This window comes from Rhincodon typus, chromosome 14 (genome assembly GCF_021869965.1).
Source record: "Rhincodon typus isolate 14 chromosome 14, sRhiTyp1.1, whole genome shotgun sequence".
NCBI classification, from domain to species: Eukaryota; Metazoa; Chordata; class Chondrichthyes; order Orectolobiformes; family Rhincodontidae; genus Rhincodon; species Rhincodon typus.
In genome coordinates, this window is record NC_063345.1 from 37,168,236 (window position 1) to 37,192,947 (window position 24,712).

Consider the following 24,712-nt stretch of genomic DNA (forward strand, 5'->3'; position numbering starts at 1 on the left):
GATATAAGAAAATCCTTCAGCCACATAAATCTGTGCATAATACTCAACAGAGATCCTTTCTGTTTTATATGAATAGGATTTCTTATTTCCCAGAATGCAGCACAAAGGTTAATATGGTACAGTTACCCTGTAAAACAAGGGAAACTGAATATTACTAAATAATTCAGACTCAGATCTCTAGCAAAGGTAGGAATTATTCTTGCTTCCAGTGTATCCTGCATGTTTCATAAATAGACTTCATAGGTACAAATATAGCCATCCAGGGGCTAGAATGTTCTCATAATTAGGATTGCATGATGTAACTAAGAGGATGATAAAGTGCAATGAAATATTTAAACACCCATACCATATACTGGTTCTGCTAAACCTCAGTTATACTGGTTATCCAAATAAACAATCAGTCAATACATTCTTACACATGCTGAAACATTTATTTCAGAAGATTTCAGAAATTATTCTGTAAAGTTGTGGAAATTATGTTCTTTGAAACGTAACACAGAAAACATAATGCTGCAGATTCTGGAGATCTGAAATCAGTCAAATTAGACTTGAAATGTTAACTGTTTCTTGTCCACAGATCCTGCCAGATCTGTTGACTTTCTCTAGCACTTCTTTTTTCTCTGTCTCTTTTCTCAACAGTATAAAATATGTAAGCTTCTGCTAGAATCAAAAGCACATTAATTTACAAATGTACATTAGGTACTTAAGGAAAGTAAGTTGCACTCCATGAGCCATATATCCAACCGTCATAACTGTCCAGTTTTGTTTTGCAACACCGTTCTATCATTCCTTTGTTCAAAGTTTATAATAGAAAGGAACTATACACAGAAGGAGAGCAGGTGTTCTCCCAGAGCTCTTTACCAACATAAACCATGGTTTCTGAAGAGGATGAGAAGTGTGTGACAAGGATTTTGCTCGATTAGCTAGCTGCTGGAAGGTTATCATCTTCATTGCTCCAAACTAGCTGATACAAATTCATGTTCAGCAATCAATGCAGAGTAAAGCCATAATGTTAATACTTTGTATAAGGAAAGATTAGAAAATCACAATCTCTGCCTTAAAATGAGAGAACTTTATGAAGTTTTATAAGATATTAAATATAATTCTTAAGTTTAATTTGGAATATGTAGAGAAAACTTGCTGGGTAACATGTTGAAAGCTTCAAGGAGAGCAATACAGGAAAAACAGAAGGTACACTGAATAGTTAGTGCCAGACAATATCTCATGTTCAATAACACAGTACTAGGTCAAGCACAATAACTTGGAGATTTTGTATTTATTCCCTTTTTTAATTTTTGTCTAATGGAAATTATTTGCAGCTTCCTTCAAGAATAAGGCATCCTACCTCAGTTACAGCTTCCTACACAATCCCTATATCCCTCATTCCCTTAATATCTAAAATTCTCCATTCTCTGATTAAAATGATCAAGAATATATGAAGCTTTGGAACATAAAAAGGAGATTGGAGACAACGAATCTGAGCTTTATTCAACAATTAAACTCAGCAGTCTGCCTTCACCACACTACTGAATACATTCTTTCTCCAGAAATGCATCATACTGTCTCTTGAGCATGTGTGATCTCTATTTAGTGGTCACCGTCTCCTTCCTCCACTATACCTGATAACTTAGTTTGACAGGTTGAACCTGGAGGATACTGAAGTGTGGAGGGGAGCCATCAACAATTTGATTTAAATATAGATCAAGTGTACTTTTGACTGCCTTTTAAATGAAAATGTAAAGTGCAGGTTTTTGATTACTGCACCTTTTGAAGAGTATAAAATGTTGCATACTAGTCAGTCACACCCAGATACCAAGTTCACAAAAGTTTATCACTTCCTTTGCTACAAGAATTAGACCACAAAGGTCTTGTGGATGGTTCAGCTGGTAAATGAACCATGTTGGCTGCAGAGGCAGGCATCAAACTGTATGGCTATGATGGCTGGATTTTCTATCATCATCCCAAATTAATTTTGTGGACTGACAATGTAGAATGATGAAATATTTTGACAAAGGGGCCTACCTTCACTGTCCTAACTGGGTTTTTCTCATTGTGCCCACCCCTGTTGGTCTCTTTTATCCCCAAGACATAAAAATTCTAGGGATAAACCCTATGGCCCAAACAGATTTTCCTTTATCTGCCTAACTTACTGTTATTTTCTATGGACAACATTAGCAAGGGGTGATAATGACTTTTGGTTATTTTTTATTCATGCTATGGGTAGTCAGGAAGTGAGTTACTCGCTGTGGTATTCCTAGCCTCTGACCTGCTCTTGTGGCAACTATATGTATATAATGAGTCCAGTTGAATTTCAGGTCACTAATAATTCCCTAATGGATGTGGGTGTCACTGGCTGGCCAGCATTTATTGCCCATCTCTAGTTGCCCTTGAGAAGGTCGTATGAGCTGCCTTCTTGAACTATTGCACTCCATGTGCTGTAGATAGACCCACAATGCCCTTAGGGAGGGAATTCCAGAGTTTTGACCAAGCAACAGTGAATGAGCGCAATATATTTCCAAGTCACAATGGTGAATGAGTTGGGGTGGAACTTGCAGGTGGTGGTGTTCCTACGTACCTGCTGCCCTTGTCCTTCTAGATGGAACTGGTATTTCGTTTAGAAGGTGCTATCTAATGATCTTTGGTGAATTACTGTAGTGCATCTTGTAGATAGTAAACATTGCTGCAACTGAGCATTGGAGGTGGAGGGAATGGATGTGGTGTGGTGTCAATCAAGTGGCTGCTTTGTCCAGGATGGTGTCAAGCTTTGTGGGTGTTGTTGGGGCTGCATTCATCCAGGTGAGTGGGGAATATTTCGTCACAATCCTAAGCTGTGCCACATAGATAGTGGACAGACTATGGGGAGTCAGAAAGTGAGTTACTCGCTGTGGTATTCCTAGCCTCTGACCTGCTCTTGTGGCAACTATATGTATATAATGAGTCCAGTTGAATTTCAGGTCAATAATAATTCCCTAATAGAGGAAGATGGTTTTGAAACAATCTCCTCTCTCCTTTCATTTCAATGTCACTTAGAAACTTCAAAACTGTCCAGACTACCTTCGACTGTTGGAATTGCTCTTCAAACTATTATAATCCATCCCTGTAAGAAAGTAATGCTCCACCTGTAACAGAAGGCCATTGTCTACTAACACATCCTAACCGATGAAGAGTGTCTCAGACTGTGATTGTCTTAAATATATTAATCTATTATTGGCTTATATTGTTACAATAACCAACTGAAAGTGCAGTCTTAGGAATTCATTTGTAGGTCATTAATAATTAGTTAGTAAAATGAGTTTACCTGCTAGTTTTCTTTATAGTATAACAATGTTGCTAGGATCCCATTTGATGAAAGTGTCTGTAATTAGTCTGACTGCCACTGCAAGAGCTTAAGTATAAGAAGAATAATTTGTTCCATTGACCCCAAACACATCAGTAGTGATGTGGGAACACTCATCCTGTAAAGAGAAAATGCAACACCTGTGCTAGGAACCTGAAACAGATAAATAAAATGCTGAAACTGTCAGTGTCTCTAAAATGAACAGTTGTGTAAATGTTTTATGCAGGAGTAGTTATAAGCATTCAAAATTATGATGAATATTCCTAACTACGATATTGTATGTCTTCCTCTTCTAGTTTGTCATCAACAGCATTCTAATATATTTAATTTTTATTTAACACTCACCCATTTTGGCACGTTCCCAACACATTTGGTATTTTTAGGTTGTTTCGAGAAATTCCTTCAGACAAATTCATTTACTTTACGCTGAAATTCACAGAAAAAGAGTTGGTCAGGTGTCTGGTGAGGTGGAGAAAGCTGGTTTAACCAAGAATATCTATTTGTCAGCAACCTTGTTTCACTATTTCTGTGAATTCTAAAGCCTGTAATCTTAATAAATAGATTGATATAATGACCCCTATCTGAAATCCTACCAGTTCTGCCTTACCTGTTTAACTCAGAGTACCACGAAGTTTAGTATACCAATGTCAGGATGGAAACCTAATGCCTGGCTTCTCATTCCCACTGATCTAAAAGCAATTAATTATCACTGATAGTGGCATGAGGAAAGCTTCTTTAAAAAAAAAACTCCCAACTTGAACTACCTGTTTCTCAACAAAATAGGGTTCAATGACGTTTTTCCTCCAAGATAAGTTTACTCTGGAAACTCATTTTTCAAGGACAGTTTGATAAATATTGGTATGAATGAATAATAGCTTGTGTTTAGAAATCTAAAAAATACAAACCTTTGGAAATTGATTTGTAACTTTGTGTGGGTGAATGAATTATGAGTGAACTAAAATTGGGCCCATGATATGTCCCAATATGAAGCATTTGTGTCATTAAATAATCTTGTTAATGCAGAATTGTCACCTAACTGTGGTAACACTAAAAACCAATCAAGGTGAAGTGGGCTTCTAACTATCCTATAGTATCTGGAGTAAAAGAGAAATAAAACTTAGAGTAATATAGCTTCTTTATATTCTTAGGGCACCCTAAAGCACATCACATCCAATTAAATACTTTTGAAGTGTTGCTGTATCTGTAAATATAGCAGTTTCTTTGTGCATAGCCGAGTTCCGCATATAGCCATGAGATGTATGATGAGATTGTATGTTTTAATAGTATTGGTTGAACCTAAGTGTTAGTCAGGGCATGGGAAAAATGAAACAATTATTCAAAAAAGTGTCATAAAATTTTCCTTGAACATTTTAAATAAAACAAAATAAAACTAAATTACAATATTGTTACATCTTGCTGAGTGAGCAGTTTAATGTCTCATGCAAAAGATGGCACCTCTCACAGTGCAGCACTTCCATAGTATTGAAGTGTTAGTTTAGATCATGTTCACAGGTCTCTGGAGTGGGCCTTGAAAGCACAAACTTCTGACTCAGAGCTAACACACTATCACCAAGGCTGACATCTTGATAAAATCAGCACAAACAAAACCTTCCAGAAAGGACAGTAGTTGCAAGGCTTCCTAATAATTGTGTAAAACTGAGCATAAATTAATTGTTTTAAGTGTTTCACTTTCTGGAATGTGACAGCTTGTCACATTGACATTAACATTGCAAAACATCATTTTTCCTTTACTACTTTTGAATTTGGAAAGACTGAAGCAGATTGCATTACTGACTATGGGAAGAAGGTGGAGTAATATTTAAACTTGTAACTTGTTCCATTCCAGTATAATTCTGCACAGGTGCAGCTAAACTCAAGTTATAGTGCATTCACACACATTCATTTACCACTTTCTTCCCATATGATGCAGAACTCATACTCTATGCATGCTCTTTCTCAGTCCTGTGTTTCTGCATGATGATCCTCAGCTGCACATCCTCATTCTCCGGCCACTTCATTGTGATACAAGTTGGGCACCTGAGGACCAACTATTTTTTGAACAAAGATATTTTCGGTTTTCGGATGCACTTACCTATAGGTCTGTTGGATCAAGCAAAGTTTTTACCAAAGGGCCCGCACTCGGCATGTCCACTTGTCCATTCAAGTCACTTCTGTAAAAACTTTCAGTTTTTAGGTCTTTTCGATTGTGTGCATAAAGGATACCTGAACTATACTCCTACTTTCTTCTCAATGCTGATTCTTACCCTTACAAAAAAATCTATTTAGATCAGGGTAGTGCAAATGTTTTATCATTTTGGTCTGTGGACTAAATTTTGTGTAGCTTGAACAGACAGCTTGGGAGGCACGGGCAATGAAACATCAAGTGTAATAAGCTTATCCAAAAACCTAACTGGGTTTTACTAGCAACAGAAAAACTCCAGGGCAATTTTGCTGCCAATACAAAGGGACTGCACTAAGAATGACTAAGCATGTGTGACTAAGGGTCAGTGTGGACTCAATGGACCAAATGGCCTGCTTCTGCACTGTATGGATTGGATGATGATTCTAAGCAGATAATTAATCATGAAACTGCATGGTGCTCACTGCAATTTAAGGGAGATTTCAGATATTATCTGTGGCACAGGCAGATCACATGTTTTCTGGTTCACACCTGATGAAAGGCAGTGGTATTGAGGAAAGACCTCTGTTAATCCAGGAAGGTGGCCAGGGAGTGCTCAGGATGAAAGCAGGAAGGGGAGCAGAGGGCTGAATAAACAGTGGTGCTTCACTGATAGCAAGGCTGGTTACTTCAAGGGGATGCTGCATACATGGGAAGGGTAGTGAGGAGGGTCCATCAGCATGTTCTCAGAGGATCCGAGTGGCAAGATGACGACACAAAGATAATGTCCTATTTCAAAGAGTCATTGCAAGAGATGGGGAAAGAATGTAGGGCAAGGGACTTGTACACCCAATATTCATGGATGCACATGTTTAGTAGTAGAGGTTCAAAAAAAGGCAAAGCCACCTAGGAAAGTCAGTGACCCCACATCATGGCAACCTTCAGAGGCAAACAAGAGTACATCAAACTCAATCTAACTATCTTTAAAACACCAATGGCAATAATGACAACAGCTCTAGAATGCTGCTGCCAATTATGCTAGACTTTAGGATGTGCTGAGATCCAGGAGCTTTGATAGGCACCCAAGGCCCACAATCTTGATGATCACCATAGCATTCAACTTGTTTACAGCAAGATCTTCTCAACAACCCAATGGGAACATGTGTGGGGTCTCCAGGCAGCAACCACAGCCACATCAAAGAGGTGACAGAAACCTTTTTAAGGAAAGCCAGTGATTAATTGTACTACTGAACAGCGAGGAAGAGAGAAACATTGACTTTGGAGTCATTGCTGAATTTCCATACATACAAAGTGCCATAGACTGTATTCATGTGGCCTTAGAGACTCTCATGAAGTAGCCAAGTGCCTTCCATCGTACAAAAGGATTGCCATTTCACTAATGTGCAACTCATCAGCAACCATTGAAAACATAACTTGCAATTAGGTGCACTGGGAAGAAGCAATGATGCACATATATTCAGCATTCTTAGGCAGCGCAGCTTTCACAACCCTCTGCTGTCATTAAGGATGGATTCTTGGTGACATGGGTGATCCATTGAGGACAGAATCTGCTTGTGCCTGTGAAGAAATCCCACTCTGCAGTGGATGAAGAATACAATACCTGCCATGTGGCCACTTGAGCAACCATAAAGTAGAACATTGGGCGACTGAAAATGTTGTCCAATGCCTTAGTTAATCTGAAAGAGCCTTCCAGTATGACCCAACAAACATGTCATGCACTGTGATGACCTCCTGTGCTATCCACACTTTAGCATTGCAAAGTGGTTAGGTCTTGCATCAGGAAAGTATAATTGATGCTAGGCTGGCAGTTCATAATCAGGAAGTCTTGACTGGATATGAGGGACACTGAAAAACATGCAGTGGAAGAATGAGACAACCTAATACATATCTGGTTTCCTACTGAATTTAATAAAGTATGAACTAAATGTATACTCCTGTCCCCATCTTACTGTTACTATCATAGCACTGATTGCTCAAGTCATGAAGCTCATTTAGCGTTGAGTCTATGCAAGCATGGCCAGCCCCTACATTGACAAACCATTGATGTCCTGAGGATGAGGATGAGGATGAGGATGGCTTCTGCCAAGGAATGAACAGAAACATTATAGATTGTCCACAATGAAATTGGCCTCCTTGAATTAAATAACATTAAAAACAAGATCAAATTTGTTAAATCTCTGAAACAGAGGTAAATATTCTTCACATAAAGGAGGCTGCTGACAGTACAGTCCCATGACCTGGGATGACATTGAAAGAGGTCATCTGGCAACCTAAGACCTGGAGGACCTGAGTGGTTGAAAGGTTTCTGCACAGGAACAGGAACCTCCATAATAATCTCTGATAGTGGAGCTGCGGTCACTGGCAGATGGCTAAGGAGTTACTATTTGTTCCAGAGCACCCTAAGAAGCGTCTTCAAATGTGGAGGGCAGCCAATCTTCATCCCATTCAAATCTCATGAACCTCCCTCCTGAGCAAAGAAGAGTTAGGACCTGAGGAGATAAGGCACCTTGCCTCTCCCCGCACTGCGCATCACCCCCCCCCCCCCCCACCCCCACCCCCCCAACACCTTCATGTTGACATTCCTGTGTGGAACTAAGGGACTAGGCAATGGTGTGCAAGTCTGCACATCCTTGCTGAATCTGTCTGTCCATGGGGCTTGACATTTTCTCAATAGAGGATGGCATGTGCTCATCTACTTGAGACATTATGCCACTCAAAACCAAAAGGACTCCTCTACTGTCTTCTTATGATTACCTGATGTTCTTTCACATCTCCCTGTAACTCCAGAAATTTCCATCTAGAGGTTCGTCATCAGCTTTGCTATCAGTATACTCATGGCGTCCCATAGATGTCCGATTGTTATTGATCTTGCTTGTACAATCTTGGAGAGCCAAACTGTAACCAACAATCTGAGACCGATTGTGACCCACTGAGGTGACAGTATTTGCACTGGATACTGAATACATTGAAATGGTGTTGAATACATTGGGATGGTGCACTCTCTGATATCTTTAACACCCCCAAATGACCTGGACAGTGTAGCTGAAACCATTCCCCTGAGTTTCCACAGCCTGTATGTAAAAAAAAATTTAGGAAAAGCAATGTTTGGGTCCGCCTATACTAACTGCATATTCTGCAAGACCCTAGAAAGCCAATGCTGCACATGTGAACACAACAGATTGGATTTTATGCTCCCCTGCCAGCAGGTTTGATGGCAGGAAGGGTATATAAATTCAATAAGCAACTGTCCACCACCTATCCATCTGCTCCTCCCCGACTGCAACTTTACAGTGGCAGTGGGAAATAAACATCAGGTGAACCAAGTGAATTAATGTTGACTTACAGGTCCCCTCCCACTGCCAATGAAACTTAACTGATGGTGGGAGAAGCACATGCCAAGTAATAAACCCAAAAGCCTTCTCTGCTCAGAGGGGAATCTCAGAGGGCAAGCAGAGGATCCCCTTCAGCAGGCCCCTGAGACTATTGGAAGGTGATGTCGGGAGCTCAGGTCCCTTTCCTCCACCATGGCCTCTCAAACTCACTTCACCGTGTCCTGCTGAGGTCCCCAAACACTTAAACACAAAATCCTGATCCAGGGCTAAATGTCTCCTTAAGCCCTAAATGTAGTACCAGCAGAGGACACTGCTCCCAGTGGTAATGCTTCTACTAGAGAGCTGCAGGGCCGGTTGACCAGATCTCTGAGGTGGGGGCTTTCTGACCCTAAGGGGCATTTCAAATTGATTAATGGCCAACTGGTTGATAAATGGATATGGGGAAAAAAAACGTTCTTCTGCTACTCGCTCACTCACTCAAGGCCCCCTGCCCCTGTATTATAACAGAATGGTCCCATGCCTTGTTAAGGCTAAATGACCAACTGCTGCATGATTGCAGTCAGCCAGCTGGATTTCTGGGAATCGATGACGCATACCTGCTTCCAGTGCTCCTGCTGGATCCCACACCAATGACTTGGAGGCAAGCAATGCTTAAACATGCAGTCCATAATTTTATCCAGTTAGAATAACTTGAAATGTTTGCCTAGTGAATTTATTGTTTAGTATATTTTTCTGAGAATTTAAAATCTTTTGGGCAAGTAGCTGTTACTAGGAGGCAAGTCGCCATGAACAGGAGGTTGTGTAGGGGGCCAAAAAAGGACTAATTTTTAAAATCATAGAAATCAGTCTCTTGTATGCTAAAGAGTTGAAAGTCATGCTGGAGGAGTTGCACAAAAGGAAGGTGGCCCTTCCAAGAATTGGACATCACTCTGCAGTAAATATATAGCAGTCACGCAATCTTTTATTTTTGGCTGAAAATGAGAACAATATGTTCTAAAATCAGGATGCTCCTCACTACTGTATTTTTATTTTGTGTGAGCTCATCAACCATTGCAAAACCTGACAAGATTTCTGTTCTTTATATGAGGTATCATCTGAAGCTTGTGTACAAACTTTGCTCCTCTTTTATTGCAGTTGATAGAGTTGATACAGTTGAAGGTAGAAGTGGCAGTCAAGGAACAACATAAGGAGGCTGAGGTGTCCAGGCAAGATCTTCCTCTGCTATTCAAATTCAAAATTGTTTTCCTTATTAGTAAGTCTGCTCATCACTGTACCTTTCTCCAGCGCTGTGCCCTGTTTGCACTCTTCAGTGGAATGACTCTGGCTTCCCACGAATTACACTGTCCCTTCATTTCATCAGTCTTCAGCCATATTAACTTTATTTTTGGAGGTACGTTTCTACTGCCATCCAGCGTGCTCTGCTATCTTGTAAAAGCTACTCAAAACTGGCCATTACAACTTTTCCTTTGACCACTTTCAGCTGATTCCTCTTGCTGGTCCCTGCCCAATCTGTCTTTCTGTAGGATTCCTTCCTGTCTTTTATAAAACACTCTACTCATAGTTCTTTTGACTCGTTATTACAGGAAAATAAATTGACCCACTCAAAAGATGGTTATGCTTAATTGGTTTAGTTTGTTTGTAACTAAGATTACAGATTTTAACATGAACATTGATTTGCAATGGTTACGGAGAAATTAGACTGTTTATAGATAATGGTTACACATTTTACAGATTGAGAAAGGAAAACAAAACGGCAGCAGTTTTGTTACTTTGCTTCCAACAATTCAGCCTTTCAGTACTATCAAGTGCCATAATGCTCAAATACATTTACTTTCAGCAAGCGAACATTTTACTGATATCAAGCTCAAATATACTTTTAACCAAGGTCATATATACACCAGAAGTAACTAGCTCCTGTGGTTCTAGATTCTTTTAATGATCAGTGATTCTTTTCCCCTGTCTCTTTCTCGTTCTCTGTCTCTCCTTTTGACGTTTCCTTCTGTCAACCTACAGAAACTTCTTTCTTTGATTGCAGTACAGGTCATCAATGTATTCAGCCTTTTATATCCTTTATCAAGATATGGGGTTAGTTTATGATACTGACTAGCCATATTGCTCAATGGATTAGGAAGCCTTGTGATTCAATGGGTAAGTCCCTTGTGTCTGAGGCTGCAGCTCTAAGTTTGAGTTCCCACCAATGACTCCAGCCAGGAATGGATGGTCAAGGAAAGTATGTTCATAACACAAGATGACAAGTTGATTATCCTGATCAATCATCTGCTAGAAGGCAAGTTGCAACTTCGACCATCACTATCCCAAAACATTGTGTACTCCAACAATCATGTAAAAAGTATATGTTCCTGCAACAACTCAGCTTCTGAGTGACCTGTAACACACCACCACTGTCCAATGAAGCTTTGTTCAACTGCAACACATAATTATGTTCTGCAGCGTCAGTTTAAATGTGATTTGTACCTGTGCAAAGTAACTTATCTTATGCAAAGCTCTTTATAGTCAGTTTTCCAGGAAAAGAAGTTTATGTTTTGCTGGAATTTCTTATCTCAATTCAAGGCCTAGTTTTCATGGCTAAAACACTAGTGTTTCTGGCTGGGCTATGTTATCTCTCTTATTTCCCTTGATGTCATTTGTTTGGCCTCTTAACAAGTTTAATTTTAAAAGACTGACAAACAAGTTTCTCTTCAATGCTACTTTTCTAGTTTTGCAAGGTATGTTAATTCAATGCCAAGTTTTCAAAATAAAAGATTTTTTTTGTCCACTATTTCTGAAGTGCTTTGGGATATTCCCCTCTATTGGTATAAGAGTATAAACTGATTTTATAGCAAAGGAACTGTTCATGAAGCAATGGAGTTCTGTGCTTATAATTTTAACTCATCCCATTTAAATGTTTGGAATTCTACACTCAATTTACGTAAAATATTTTCTCAAATCTTTGTATTTTTGTGATGCATGTATAAAATTAGTTTTCACAAGATGTTCTGCATTACTGTAATTTAACTCCTGAAATAATGGTGGTGAATGTGGTGCTGGTTGCTTATGTTTCTTACTTTCCTGATTACTGTTTTGAAATATCGTGTGCAAAGTGCTTTGTAAAGGATTATTTTCAGATGACTTTGCAATTTTGGATTAATCATAGCCTTTGACGGCAGCAGTACTGCATTGAAAACTCGATGAAGTAAAGTGTAAAAACACAGTGAAACTAGTTTCTGGGCCAAATAGCCAGGGAACCTTGATAGGACAATCTTACAATTCATTTCTTAGTTTTACAAAATTAAATAATTAGGCAAAAGATACAGAAACTTTGTAAATTGTTCTTTTAGACTGAGTGTGGAATAAACTGAGGATATAGAAACCTGTTCGTTTCTATAGGCTGAATTTATTTTCTTCTCTTTTGCTACGGCTTTGAGCCTCGCATCAGTTACATTGAGAATTTCACTTAGTTCAAATACTCTGTCATGTGGTTAACCATTTGAAATATCTTTTCAAATGTTCTTGTCCATCTCAATGACAGAATGCAGTGGAGCCTTTTCCTGGGATAGGGATACAATTTTTTACAACAGTTGGGCTTAGTTGCTTTTTGTTTTACTAATGCTGCCCTTATTTTTATTTCAGAGAACCAAGAAAGATTGTCCTTCACAAAGGGTCCACAGGATTAGGCTTTAACATTGTCGGTGGAGAAGATGGTGAAGGGATTTTTGTATCATTCATCTTGGCAGGTGGGCCAGCAGACCTCAGTGGAGAGCTACGAAGAGGAGATCGGATTTTATCAGTGAGTGATAAGTGTGTTTACTGGAGATGAGGAAATTCCCTTAGGAGTTTAAATTGATATCAAGTGTAACATCAATGCTTGAGGCAAGCCCCATGTTGAATCTAATCAGCTTTCTGAAATTACATTTTACAAGATGAAGAGGAGTTAATCAGCAAGATTTTGTCATGTACAGAGTGATCAAGCAGCAGTGTGCACTACCATAAAATAATTGATAAATAATCAATACCATGCATGATCTTCACTGTTGCCAGTTCTAACCTCACAATCAGGGAGTAATATCAAAATGAGGGAAGTACCTGTACATAAGAAGGAATCGGGGATCTTGAAGTACATTTTCATAAACTGAAGAGAGCTTTATAGAAGTTAGGATGTGCCATTAAATGACAGTGAAGTAACTATATATAGGTGGATGCCTTTATATGATTTGCACAGCCGAAGCAAAGGCATGGTTGTATAGATCACAGGAAGCAGACTTTGATAAGTGGAGCATGAGTTGCAATTCCATTTTAAGTGTCAAATGAACTCAGCTTCTAGAAGTAAGTCTTTCATTCGCTGAGACCATGGAAATTATTAATATGCAAGATGAAAATGACAGTGCTGCATGCAGGTGGCATCCTGAGAATAGGGTTTAATTTATCAAATGAACATACAAATTCAGAGTAGGAGAAACTGCTGTCACCATCTTTGAACACAAAAATACTGTTCTTAAGTGAGATGCTTTCTGTGGCTTTGTTGACTACCTGTCTGCCTCCTTTCTTCTGACTGGGGATCAGAAGATTCCTTCCCTGACTGCACTTACTCAGGCTATGGGGTGACCACGTCTAAAAATGTGCTCGCCTCATGGCTGCTCTCCGATGCCTCCACCCAGCATTCAAGCTTGAAAACTTTGTGCTCAAAAGTGGATCAACTAGTGCTATTTATTGCAAATATAATCATCCAGACTGACAGGAGTATCTAAGATTTCCTACATACTGCAAGCCACACAATACACATGATTGAGTTCCCCTACCATATCTATACTTGAGAAACACACTTACCCTAAATTAAACCAAGTAGAAAATTAATTAAATCGTCTTTTAAAAATAAGTTAGAAGTTAACTTTCCCGAGTGCAACTTTAAAATGGACAAAGACAGCTTATCCACTACCTCCCACTCAGCTCACTGCCTTGTGCTGATGTCACTTTTGTCAGCCTTTTTGAATTCTAGTGGGGTCCCTGCTGCTTCATCTGAGCTTCACCCAAAAACCTTTCACAGGGAAGCTCTTCTGCCACCATTCAACTCCAGGTTCCCACTGCTGCCACTCTGACTGGCTCGTCTTCAAGCCTATAGACTAGAAAGTCTTATCCTTTTTAATGTCCTGAGTCCAATTCAGATCCACACTCTGTCTGCTTCACAGTGATGCTGACTTGTTGCCCATTCCTCCCAGCCTGCTTCACACTGTGTCTGATCTTTGCACGTTCCTCTAATCTTAGTGCGATTTCCATCCAAGTCCCCAGAAAGTCAGCCTATGGTTCTGAATTGTTATTTTAGTGATATTACCACTCTGCCATCACCTCCCTACTTTATTAATACCTCAGATTATAGATGCACAGTGATATTTGTTGGGGCCATTGAGAAGGATGATACAGGTATGCAGCTTCTATCTTGTGCTGCACTTAATCCTGGAATGTTTGTGAGGGCAATATTCATTGCATAAATTTACTATGCATTTTAACCCTTACTACTTGATCTAAGCCTGCTGGAAATTGAGATTTATTTCACCTCTGGTCTGTAATGCACCTGACCAGATAACTTACTGTGTCAACAATGTGAAGTGGAAAAACCATGTGAGATAGAGAATGTTTCACTTTTCTTTGCTGATGGTCTCTGCCTTTATGAAAACAAAATTGTATAACATTCTCTTGGAAATTTAAGCATGTGAAATGACCAGTAATAAACTTTTGGTGTTGCATAGAAAGCAATTATAGAAAATTCATACAATATAATCCGATTATCTTGACTCACTGACTAGTTACAGACATTAAACCTGTTTATGTCTTACATGAATAATAAACTCTGTTTATACAATTCATTCTCTTATAGCTTTCTAAAGATAGTAGCTGCATGACTCAATTTTTCCTTCAACACTGCCTCCATGTAGATTGCTCTGGAGTAAAACAGCAGCAGTATTTGTGCGATATAAATTAATTCCTACCCTATAATACAGGATAGTGGAGCACAATCTACCCAGTACCAATTCATAATTTGCTGAGAGTTTTTGGTATATGTCTCTAAGATTCTTATTTTATGACTGTGGCCACTGCCCCTTTGGCAGAGACTCTGCCAGTTCATTCAAATGGCGTATATTTGTGATGTAGATTCAAATAAGTACAGGGTTTTATGAAAATATAAATAAATTTTATATGTTAGATATGATCAGCCATTCCTCTACGACTGATCATTACTTTTCATTGCAAGGATGTTACCAGCCTGCTGCTGCCTTGAGAGGCAGCTAAGAATTATGCAACTCAGAATCAGAAACGTATTGCTATGGTTATAGTGATTATAACAAGGTCAGCCAGGTGGACCTCATGGAATATGAGTTCCCTAATTGGGGCCGTTAACCTGGTCGAATCAGGGAGCCTTGGCTGACAGATATAAACATGAGTGTCAGAGGTTCTGTTCACCCTGAGAGCTGGCTCTGAGGAGGCTGAATCCATGTCAAGGACTCTTTGCATGTAATTAAATGATGACTTGGTGATAGGATACCGGCCTCTATGGCGTTATTTCAATGGTAACTACCCCAGTTGAGGTTATTGTCACAATCATATATAGCCTGTATACATTGACACTCTTCTGATCCACCTTAATCAAGAACTAAGTATGCTCTATATTATTCACTATTTATTCCAACAACTCCTTCAAAATATTTGTGATTGGAATTCTGTTACTCAAATGTTTGTTCCTTAGGTTAGTGCCCACCTTGATGCCTGTATGCTAGATTACTTGCTTATTAGCATTTCCTCATTCCAAGATGCTTTCCTGCCACGAGCAGTTCATTGGCAATGCCCTGGTCCTGAGGCAAGAGGGGGTTTGGTGACACCTGTACAGTCAAGAGCAAAGATATATTGCAAAGGATTGGCTGATCACTTCCAACATATGAAATCATGGTATTTTCGTTAGCTATGTACCTATTTTAATCTTGATCATAAATACGTTTTATTTCCCCGTTTGCCTTATTGAATCATTGTAAATCCAACTGAAAGAAGTCTTTGTCTTCTACCATTCTGGAAGTTGCACAATGGAATGAGAATGGATTTGTTGACTAATCGGCATTTTTAAAATCTATCAATTAATCTAAAACAGACACACACCTGACACAACAAAGATGCCATTGGTTGACATGCTTTAGTAAATATATACAAATTATTATTTTCCTGTCAAGTACATCATGTTTACCGTGACACATTTTCTTTCCATTACTCAGATACAAATCCCAAAATATTATTTTTAGAAGAGATTTATCTAATTTGGTTATTTCTGGACAAGGTGCAGGAAAGCAGGTTTCTCAGTCTACTTTGTCAGTGGGCATTTAATAAGTAAGTCTGCATCACTACTAGAAATTGCCAGTAACAAAGTGGGAACTTAATTATGTTTTAAACAATCCATCTTACTTGTTTCAGGTGAATGGTGTAAACCTTCGGAGTGCTACCCATGAGCAGGCAGCAGCAGCACTCAAAAGAGCTGGTCAGACCGTGACCATTGTTGCCCAGTACAGACCAGAAGGTAAGCATGTGTGCTGTACTAAAACTGATTTCGAGTGAGAAGCATCAGTGTTTCTGGTGATGATTAGGTAAAGCCAGATGTGGCATGTTATAACCTTACAGCAGATAATATTCCTCTCTTTTTTTACTTAAGAATGCTTGATGGTTTAATACAATTCTTACATCTCAAAAAGCTATACATTATCCCCTTCACAGTCAGTTGTTCCACACTGATGCTTAAACAATGCTTAATATGTAGTCCAGCCTGATTGTTGTACTTGATTATAAAATAATTTAAATAATTACTATTTCAAGTTAAACACTATACCTGAGTGTAAGTCTCAAAGGTGATTTCAAATTCCATTTTTTGTTTTGCTCTGCCAGTGTATTATGTCCTTTTCAAGGTAGTTTTAATCTGCCTTTGCATTTTGGGAAGAAACTTGAAACAGACCCTACACTACATGTGAAACACTACATAAATGCAATATGCAATATGTTGATTTTGTTTATTTGGATGGAACTACTGCAGCCTTTATTTGTTGCCTCAAGGGGGCCTCAGTGAGCTATAAAAGCACAAACTGCTTGAGAAGAGATTCAAAGACAATTCAACATCCTTGATCAAAAAAGCAAAACAATATTGTCATATATCAGCGATGCAACCAAAAGGAACACTTAATTTGTAATGACCAGCAGTTAATATGATCAAATGGACAGCCGAAACTGTTGGAACAGTGATCCGACACCTGTTCTTCATGGTGAAGAAAGAGGACAAATTTGCAAATTATAATCTTTAATTTTTCAAAACATTCCCGTGCACTTCGTATGCAATTATTAACTTGCTGCAGAGTCACAGTTACCCTGTAGCTAAAGTCCACAGCCATACAAAGCAAGTGACATTCTGTATTTGTTGATTTTTTTTTTAAGGGTTTCTCCTTTAGAAAGATAAGATGGCATAAGTACCAAGGATTGCACACACATTATTAAATCTTTTAATTTGGAATCTATAAATACGATATTTTTGTGAGATTAATATAAATAAATCTTATGTACCCTACCATTTTATGATTTATCAAAATGAATATTTAAATTAATAACTTATGGAAAAAGAATGCAACATTAATACTGAGTTTCAAGGAATTATTATTTCTGTACCCAGGAAAAATATAATTTTTGAATAGTTTCCTGAAAACCTTTGTAAAAATTGAATGCAGGATGCTGGCTATCATCTGGGTAAACAATTTATAGATTATCTATTGCTTTTTACTCTGTGCGTCTATTTGTAAAAATAAGTGTAAAGCCTCAGTTACCCTGATTGCCTTTCCATTACTGAAAGTTCTCCTTAATGCCCTATCCTCACTACAGATTAAGTCTGATAATTAGTTATAAACTCTAATAAATGTGAACAACACTTGGGCTTCTCTTCCCTTGAAGAAGAATAAAGAAGTAAAATAATTGTAAATGATACGTGTGAAAGCAGAAAATGGATTAACTCTGCTGTGAGAAAAGACAAGACACCACAAGACATGGTCAGCATAAGGTGCCATGCAGGGGGAAGCAAGGAAGTGTTAGGCATGGTGGAGGAATGGACTAGGGAAGGAACAGTCCATGTGGAATGCTGACAATGGAGGAGCGGATGTGTTTGCTGGTGATATCCTGCTGGAGATGGTGAAAATGGGAAAGGATCCTTTGAATGCAGAGACTCGTGTGGTGGAAGGTAAGGACAAGGAGACCCCATCATCATTCTAGGAGAGAGGGGAAGGAATGAGGGCAGAAGTACAGGAAATGGGTCAGACACAGAAGAGAAGCTTGTCAACCACAGTGGAAAAGTTTCCTTGGTTGAGGTATAAGAAAGGCATGTCAGGTATACTTTGATGCAAAGTGCCATAATTGGAACAGATGAGACCGAGGCAGATAAATTGAGAGAATGGAATGGAATCCTTCAGGAAGCAGGGTGTGAGAAAGTATTTGGTCAATGTAACTTTGGGAGGCTGTGGGTTTGAAATGAATATTAGTGGATAGCCTATTCCTAGAAATGGAAACAGTGAAGTCAAGGAAGGGGAAGGAGGAATCTGATGGAATTGGTGAAGGTGAGAGAGGAATAGACATTCAAAACAAAATATTAACTATTTTCCAATTCTAGATGAAAATGGGAAACAGCATCAACTACATCATCGATGTATAAGAGAAAAAGTTGTGGATGGGGGTCCAAATTGAACTGGGACAAGGAATATTCCACATATCCCACAAAAAGAGGCAGGTGTAGCTGAGACTGACACACTCTTAAAGCCATATGGGTAGATAGTCACAGTTGGAAAAAGTGGGACAAGTTAACAGAGAAGTTGTTCAAAGTGAGAACAAAATAGCCAGATAAAGGAGGATGGTGGTGACGGATGGGAACTGATCAGATCTCCTTTCAAGGAAGAAGCAACGGGCCTTCAGACCATCCTGAAGTTAAATGGACATGTAGAGAGATTGGACACATATGATGAAGAAGGGGCGGCTGGGCAAGAAAAGTGGAAATTGTGGAACCATGTAACGCATCAGAAGAGCCATAACTGGGAAGATGATGAACAAAACGGAAAATATACATCAAAATAGGAAGAAATAAGTTCAGTGGGACAGGAATAGGCTGAAATGATGGATCTGACAGGGCAGTCTTGTTAGTGACTTTGAAAAGAGGATAGAAGCAGGGTTGGGGAACAATGAGGTAGGAATCTAAGAGGGGATAGAGTCAGTAATAGTGCTGGAAACAGTAGCTTGATGTTCAGTGGTAGGGTCATGATCCAGGGGAAATAGGAGTAAGTGTCTGACAGTTGGGCCTCAGTGCAAGGTAGACAACAGCAGCACCACCCCTATCAACAGGTTTGAAAGTAGGTTAGATTTGAGAGAACGGAGAGCAGCTAGTTCGAGGGTTGTAGATTAGAGTGGGTAAGAAGAGCAGAAAATTTAATGTGGGCAATGTCACATCAACAGTTCTCGATGCAGAAATCAAATGCAGATAAGTGACCACAGGAAGGGGTCCAGGTGGAGGGGGAGTATAGTACTGGAAATGGGTGAAAAGATCTCTGGAGCAGGGAGACGACTCCTGTCCGAACAGGTGGGCACATAGGCAAATGCAAAAGGAAGCTGAGTTAAACGTCATGCCTGAAATGTATTGAGGTGGCGAAGAAGAGGGATTCCAAGTCATTTGCTGAACACAGATCATTCAGCATCGGAAGATCAGAGGACGTGGTGAATAGGCACCATGAGGAGGGAAGGGAAGGGGGGGTAAAAATTCAGAAGAGTGTTGGTACCTGATGAAGGAGATAATTAGTTGCTACTTGTTAATTCATTGGATGGATACAGATTCACATAGATACAAGGATCTTCTCATCGGTAGTATGGTGAGCAGCACAGCTGACCAATAAATGTTAGTGTACAGCCACCAAGCTGTTTACCACAATATGAATACCTATGATATGCATGCTTGTCTCTCTGCAACGTGGTTGTATTAGATGAGCTATCTCATCAGCATATATTCTCATTTCTGGCCAAGTGGACAACTTACAAGCAGTGTTCCTCCCCTGGACCCTGGCAGACACAGTAAACTGAAGGATAACTCTTATTTAAAAGGTCTAGAAGTTTCATTTGCCACTTTTGTTGCCTTGAGAAAATAGTAATTTATCAGAGTAAAGTCAACCACATATGTGGAATGGAGTCACACATAGACCAAAGTAGCTAGTAATAAAGGTATTTTCTTCCTCTGAAAGACATTATTTAACCATTTCACCAGTTACCAGATTACTTGAATCCAGTTTGAAATGGTGAAATTTGAATGTGTAACTACCAGTACCAATACCTTAACCCTTTCATTAACATATCTGGCTGATGCTTAAATGTGCACCCTTTGATTTGGAGGGTAGATTTCTAATACTTATGAGCTTACCCTTAATATCATAAACGTTTTCACAAATATTTACTCTGGTTTGTTAAATTGGCAAAATAAGCCCATTCTTTTTGAACAGGTTAATAATTTTGCAGAAATCCACCCGAAGAAATGATTAGAAATGTCCATATAATGTTGTTAAATACATCAACGAAAAAACAGGTGGAAGCTTACAAGGCCCTGACTGATATGGAATAGGGTGGAAAATCTGGGGGAGTTGCATGCAAAGTCCATTGAGGCCTTTCTTGATGTCAGGAATAACTAGATGCATTTTCCAACCAAGGTCTGATGTCAACTTGAGATTCTTGCTAGGCAGTGGCAAGATGCACATTGAGAGGGATTATAACTTGTTATCAACCTCATTAACTGCACTTCTCACCTAATTAAAAATCTTCAGCCAGGAAGTGCCAAGTGAATGATCCATTTTACCTCCTCCAAGGTCCCCATTATTACAGATGCCAGTCTTGAACCAACTCAATTTACTTCACATGTAATCAAGAAACCGCTGAAGGCACTGGTCACTGTAAAGGTCCTGACAACATTCCAGCAGTATTCTAGAAGACCTGTGCTCCAGAACATTCCACACCCCAAGCCAATTATTCTAGAACAGTACAGCACTGATGTTGTAGACTGAAATTGAAAGATATGACTATGTAGCTCCTTGTCCTTCCACACTCCGTGAGGAAATTAAATACTAAGAATTCCAGACAAGAAAGTCAAAGCGGGTACCTAGTGACTCCATCCTGGTCACCAGGAAACATCTCAGGGAACTGACCACACCCAAATTCTATACATGGACGCTGACATGTCACACCTGCCAGCCTCTCTGGACTCTTATGGCTCCTTGCCAGTACTCTTAGAGGATGCTTCTGCACTTTAAACCTGCACTAATTATGCTGTGTGCTAAAGGACCGTATACAAATTTGACCAGGCTGCATCTGAGTTTGCTCACTTGCTCTCTTAATACTCAGTCACCATCAGCAACCCACTTGGGATGCTCGCAGCTTTCCTGCCTTGCCTTTTGTTGCCTTCCCTTAACATTTTCTGTTTTTCATCCCCAAGTTAGAGTTACTAGACTCACAACACTTCTGTCTTATCTTGCTGTTTAGTATCAGGAAGCTTGTCATGGTTGTAAGCAATCCTCAGATAAGTCAAAGGAGACAGTCTTCAGTTGGGGTGGGTTGCAGCACATGAAGTCAAGGAAGCCATTAATATTAGTCCAGAGGCTTGGCCATAGTCAGTCGGCCACTCAGGGCAGTCACAGTCAGGCTCGTCACTTCTCTGGGGCTGAGGAGCTGAATGTCAGGCTGCTCGCCAGCTGTCTTGGCTCTTTCTGCTCTATTGTGGGCTGTTTCTCCTGGAATGAGAGAAAGGGAAGGATTGAGTGAGATGAATGTGGGTGGCATAGCTGTTTGTGGTTAGTATTGATAATGGTGGAGGAAAAGTATGGGTTATCCTGAGCCAGTGAGTAGGAAGTGCGGAGGCTATGTAGAGTTAGGCGGGAGGGCAGTTGAGGTAGGTGAGATAGAGTGAGGGAAGATGTTGCTTTACCACTTACATCATTACATGCATGTGTTTTGATAGGAGGTGTGTGCAATTGCCAAGATAGAGTGAGTGTGAGGTATCAGAGAGAAGATGGTGGCACAACTTGACTGAGCAGAGGTCATTGACCTTTTTCCTTCACTACTGGGCATTCCTCCAGACTTCTGAGAACGCAATGACCTGGTTGGAAATCTCAGATCAGACTGACAACATATAACAGTGTGGCCTCCTCCTCTGGGCTTTGGGGAACAGGATGTTTTCCTCTGCATCACCCCATCAACCAAGACATCTAGGTGCCTGTCTACAAAGCAAAGCGCCAATTTCCCCATATCTGCCACATCAGGGACAAATGTCAGGAACCATGCAGGGCAACAATCGGACTGACAGTGCTTGTCTGGGTACAAAACAACCTTTTCAAAATGATGCAGACGCCAAGAGTGATAGTCTATTCTGACAAGTCCCAGCAATGTCGGGTTCATACAGACATGGTCTAGCATCTGATGTCAGGGTCCTATAGGGGTTAGGTGAGTGATTAATGAGATGACTTTGTGACAAACGTGCAAGAAAATAGGCTAGGCCTTGAGGAGAACGAACCTCCAAGAATCCCAACAAAATTGACACTAAGCCAAAAAATCAGTAAAACTTTGCCAAGTTTGTTTACACACAGGAGTAACTCACTTCCTAACTCCCAAAAGCCTGTCCACCATCTACAAGGCACAAGTCAGGAGTGTGATGGAATACTCCCCACTTGCCTGGATGAGTGCAGCCCCAACAACACTTAAGCTTGACACCATCCAGGACAAAGCAGCCTACTTGATTGGCACTGCATCCACAAGCATCCACTCCCTCCACCACCAACACTCAGTAGCATCAGTGTATACTATCTACAAGACGCACTGCAGAAATTCACCAAAGATCCTCAGACAGCACCTTCCAAATCCACGACCACTTCCACCTAGGACAAGGGCAGCAGACATCACCACCTTCAAGTTCCGTTGCAAGCCACTCACCATCCTGACTTGGAAATGTATCGCTGTCCTTCACTGTCAAAATCCTGGAAATCTCTCCCTAATGGTATTGTGGATCAACCCACAGCAAGTGGACTGCAGCGGTTCAAGAAGGCAGCTCACTAATACCTTCTCAAGGGCAAGCAGGGACAGGCAAGAAATGCTGACCAGCCAGTGATGCCGACATTCCACAAAATTAATAAATAAAAAAAATTACAATATAATTTCTAAGCAGTCTCTATGGGAAAATGATTTGTTGACTTAGGATGAACCTCTTATTAAAAATGTTAATTTGACAGATTCCAGACTCATTTTTTAACGTTTTCCTGAATTCAAGTAAATCACACTTTACTGTGCTGATGAAGAATTTGTTTACACTGGAGCTTCTAAAACTGTTGGTGAAAGAATAGCATGGTACCTGTTGATCTACTCAAAGGTATGCAAAATTACTTTCACTGGGTCAACATTAACAGCAGAAACTAGAGGATAAGAAGATCTGAAGCACCTAGGGGAATGTTAAACTGAATTAACACTGAATTCTGGGCAGTAGGTTGGAAGTAAAGGGGATGAATATGCTTGGAAAGGGAAAAAGGAGTGTGGGTTCAGCTGTAGAGTATGAATAAATTATTAGAGGTGTTGTCTGAAAGGAGTACTCAAATCTTTTGCCCAGGCATTCTTCCCTTGTGTAATAGACAAAAGACAGGAAGTCAACTCGGGCTTTAATTCAACAAACTTTTTTAAAATTTAATTCTTCAGGTATCAATACTCCATATAAAACATACATAAATTGAACATTTGCTTCTTACTACAGCTAACTTAACCTCAGCTTGAACTCACTTCACCTGACTTCTCTTTACCTTACTTTAACTTCATTCACATTTAACTCTAACTTTAACCCTATAAGTTTGGCTTCAATCATATACTACCCCGACTCAAGTGAAGTAGCTAATTTTGCTCTTGGTGTAGATCTTGCCTCATGGTTCTTTGCATTTTTTTGATGATAACTTCAGGCCATGTGCTTCTCAAATGTTGGTCTCGAATTGTCACTCCTGCAAAACTGTTTGTGGTGGTAACTTTTATCCCAAAATATGCTCATTTTCCAGAAACTTTTCTGTGGCACTCAGCCAATGAATTGACCAAACCTGATCACAATGTTCAATCCCAGCCAATGGATTTTACTGGTAAACAGATCCCAAGCATTTATACCAAGTTGTAAAAAGCTACATTCCACGCTCCATATAAGATCATAGTGGTGCCAATATGTCTGGCAGACTACCATAAACGCTCCCTTACTTGGTCAACACAGGAAACTGCAGGTCACAGTTAAAGGACAAGTCCCAATATATCCTGGCTGCTGTTTTAACCTAGGTCAGAGTTTAAGTTAGCTTGACCAAAGTTCCTAGCATGCTCGATTGTAGCTCTTAACCAGTCACATAGCCATTTCTGCTGCTGGCCACCTAACCACAGAGGACAGCAGTGTAGGAAGTTGGGAGTGGAGCGTTAAGTTAAGCTTAATGCAAGGCATATTGTATGAACAATGACAGACTATGAGCAAATGAAGAAGATGTTACTAGAAAGATGATAACTGATGCATAACTTTCTAATAATGGGTACATAATAGCTATATGCAGTTTTAATGCTGAATATTCAGTGGGTCACCATGCAACTTAGATAAAAGCCTTTATTAAATGTGTGTAAATAATGTGAAAATCTTCTGATCTTTCTAATACTAAACTCTGTCACAAAGTTAAATATTTTTCAATTACTCGGTGACAAAATTTAGAACAACTTAAAGATGTAAATCATTGCTTTAGCTCCATCCCTGTAAAAATTAGTTCTTAAATGTTGCCAAACAGCTGTGCAGCAGGTGGGAGTGGAGAAAAAGGTATTTCCATCTGT

At 39.7% G+C, this 24,712-nt stretch overlaps 1 protein-coding gene across 2 annotated transcripts in view; it reads left to right on the plus strand.

Annotated features, from left to right (window-relative positions):
- The window catches only part of dlg3 (discs, large homolog 3 (Drosophila)), a 474,567-nt gene that overhangs the window by 345,623 nt on the left and 104,232 nt on the right, over window positions 1-24,712 (plus strand). For both annotated transcript variants that reach the window (XM_048604865.1, XM_048604866.1), the window contains 2 exons: window positions 12,440-12,596; window positions 16,259-16,361. In XM_048604865.1, coding sequence (XP_048460822.1) covers window positions 12,440-12,596; window positions 16,259-16,361 — 260 coding nt within the window. The remainder of the gene's footprint in view (window positions 1-12,439; window positions 12,597-16,258; window positions 16,362-24,712) is intronic.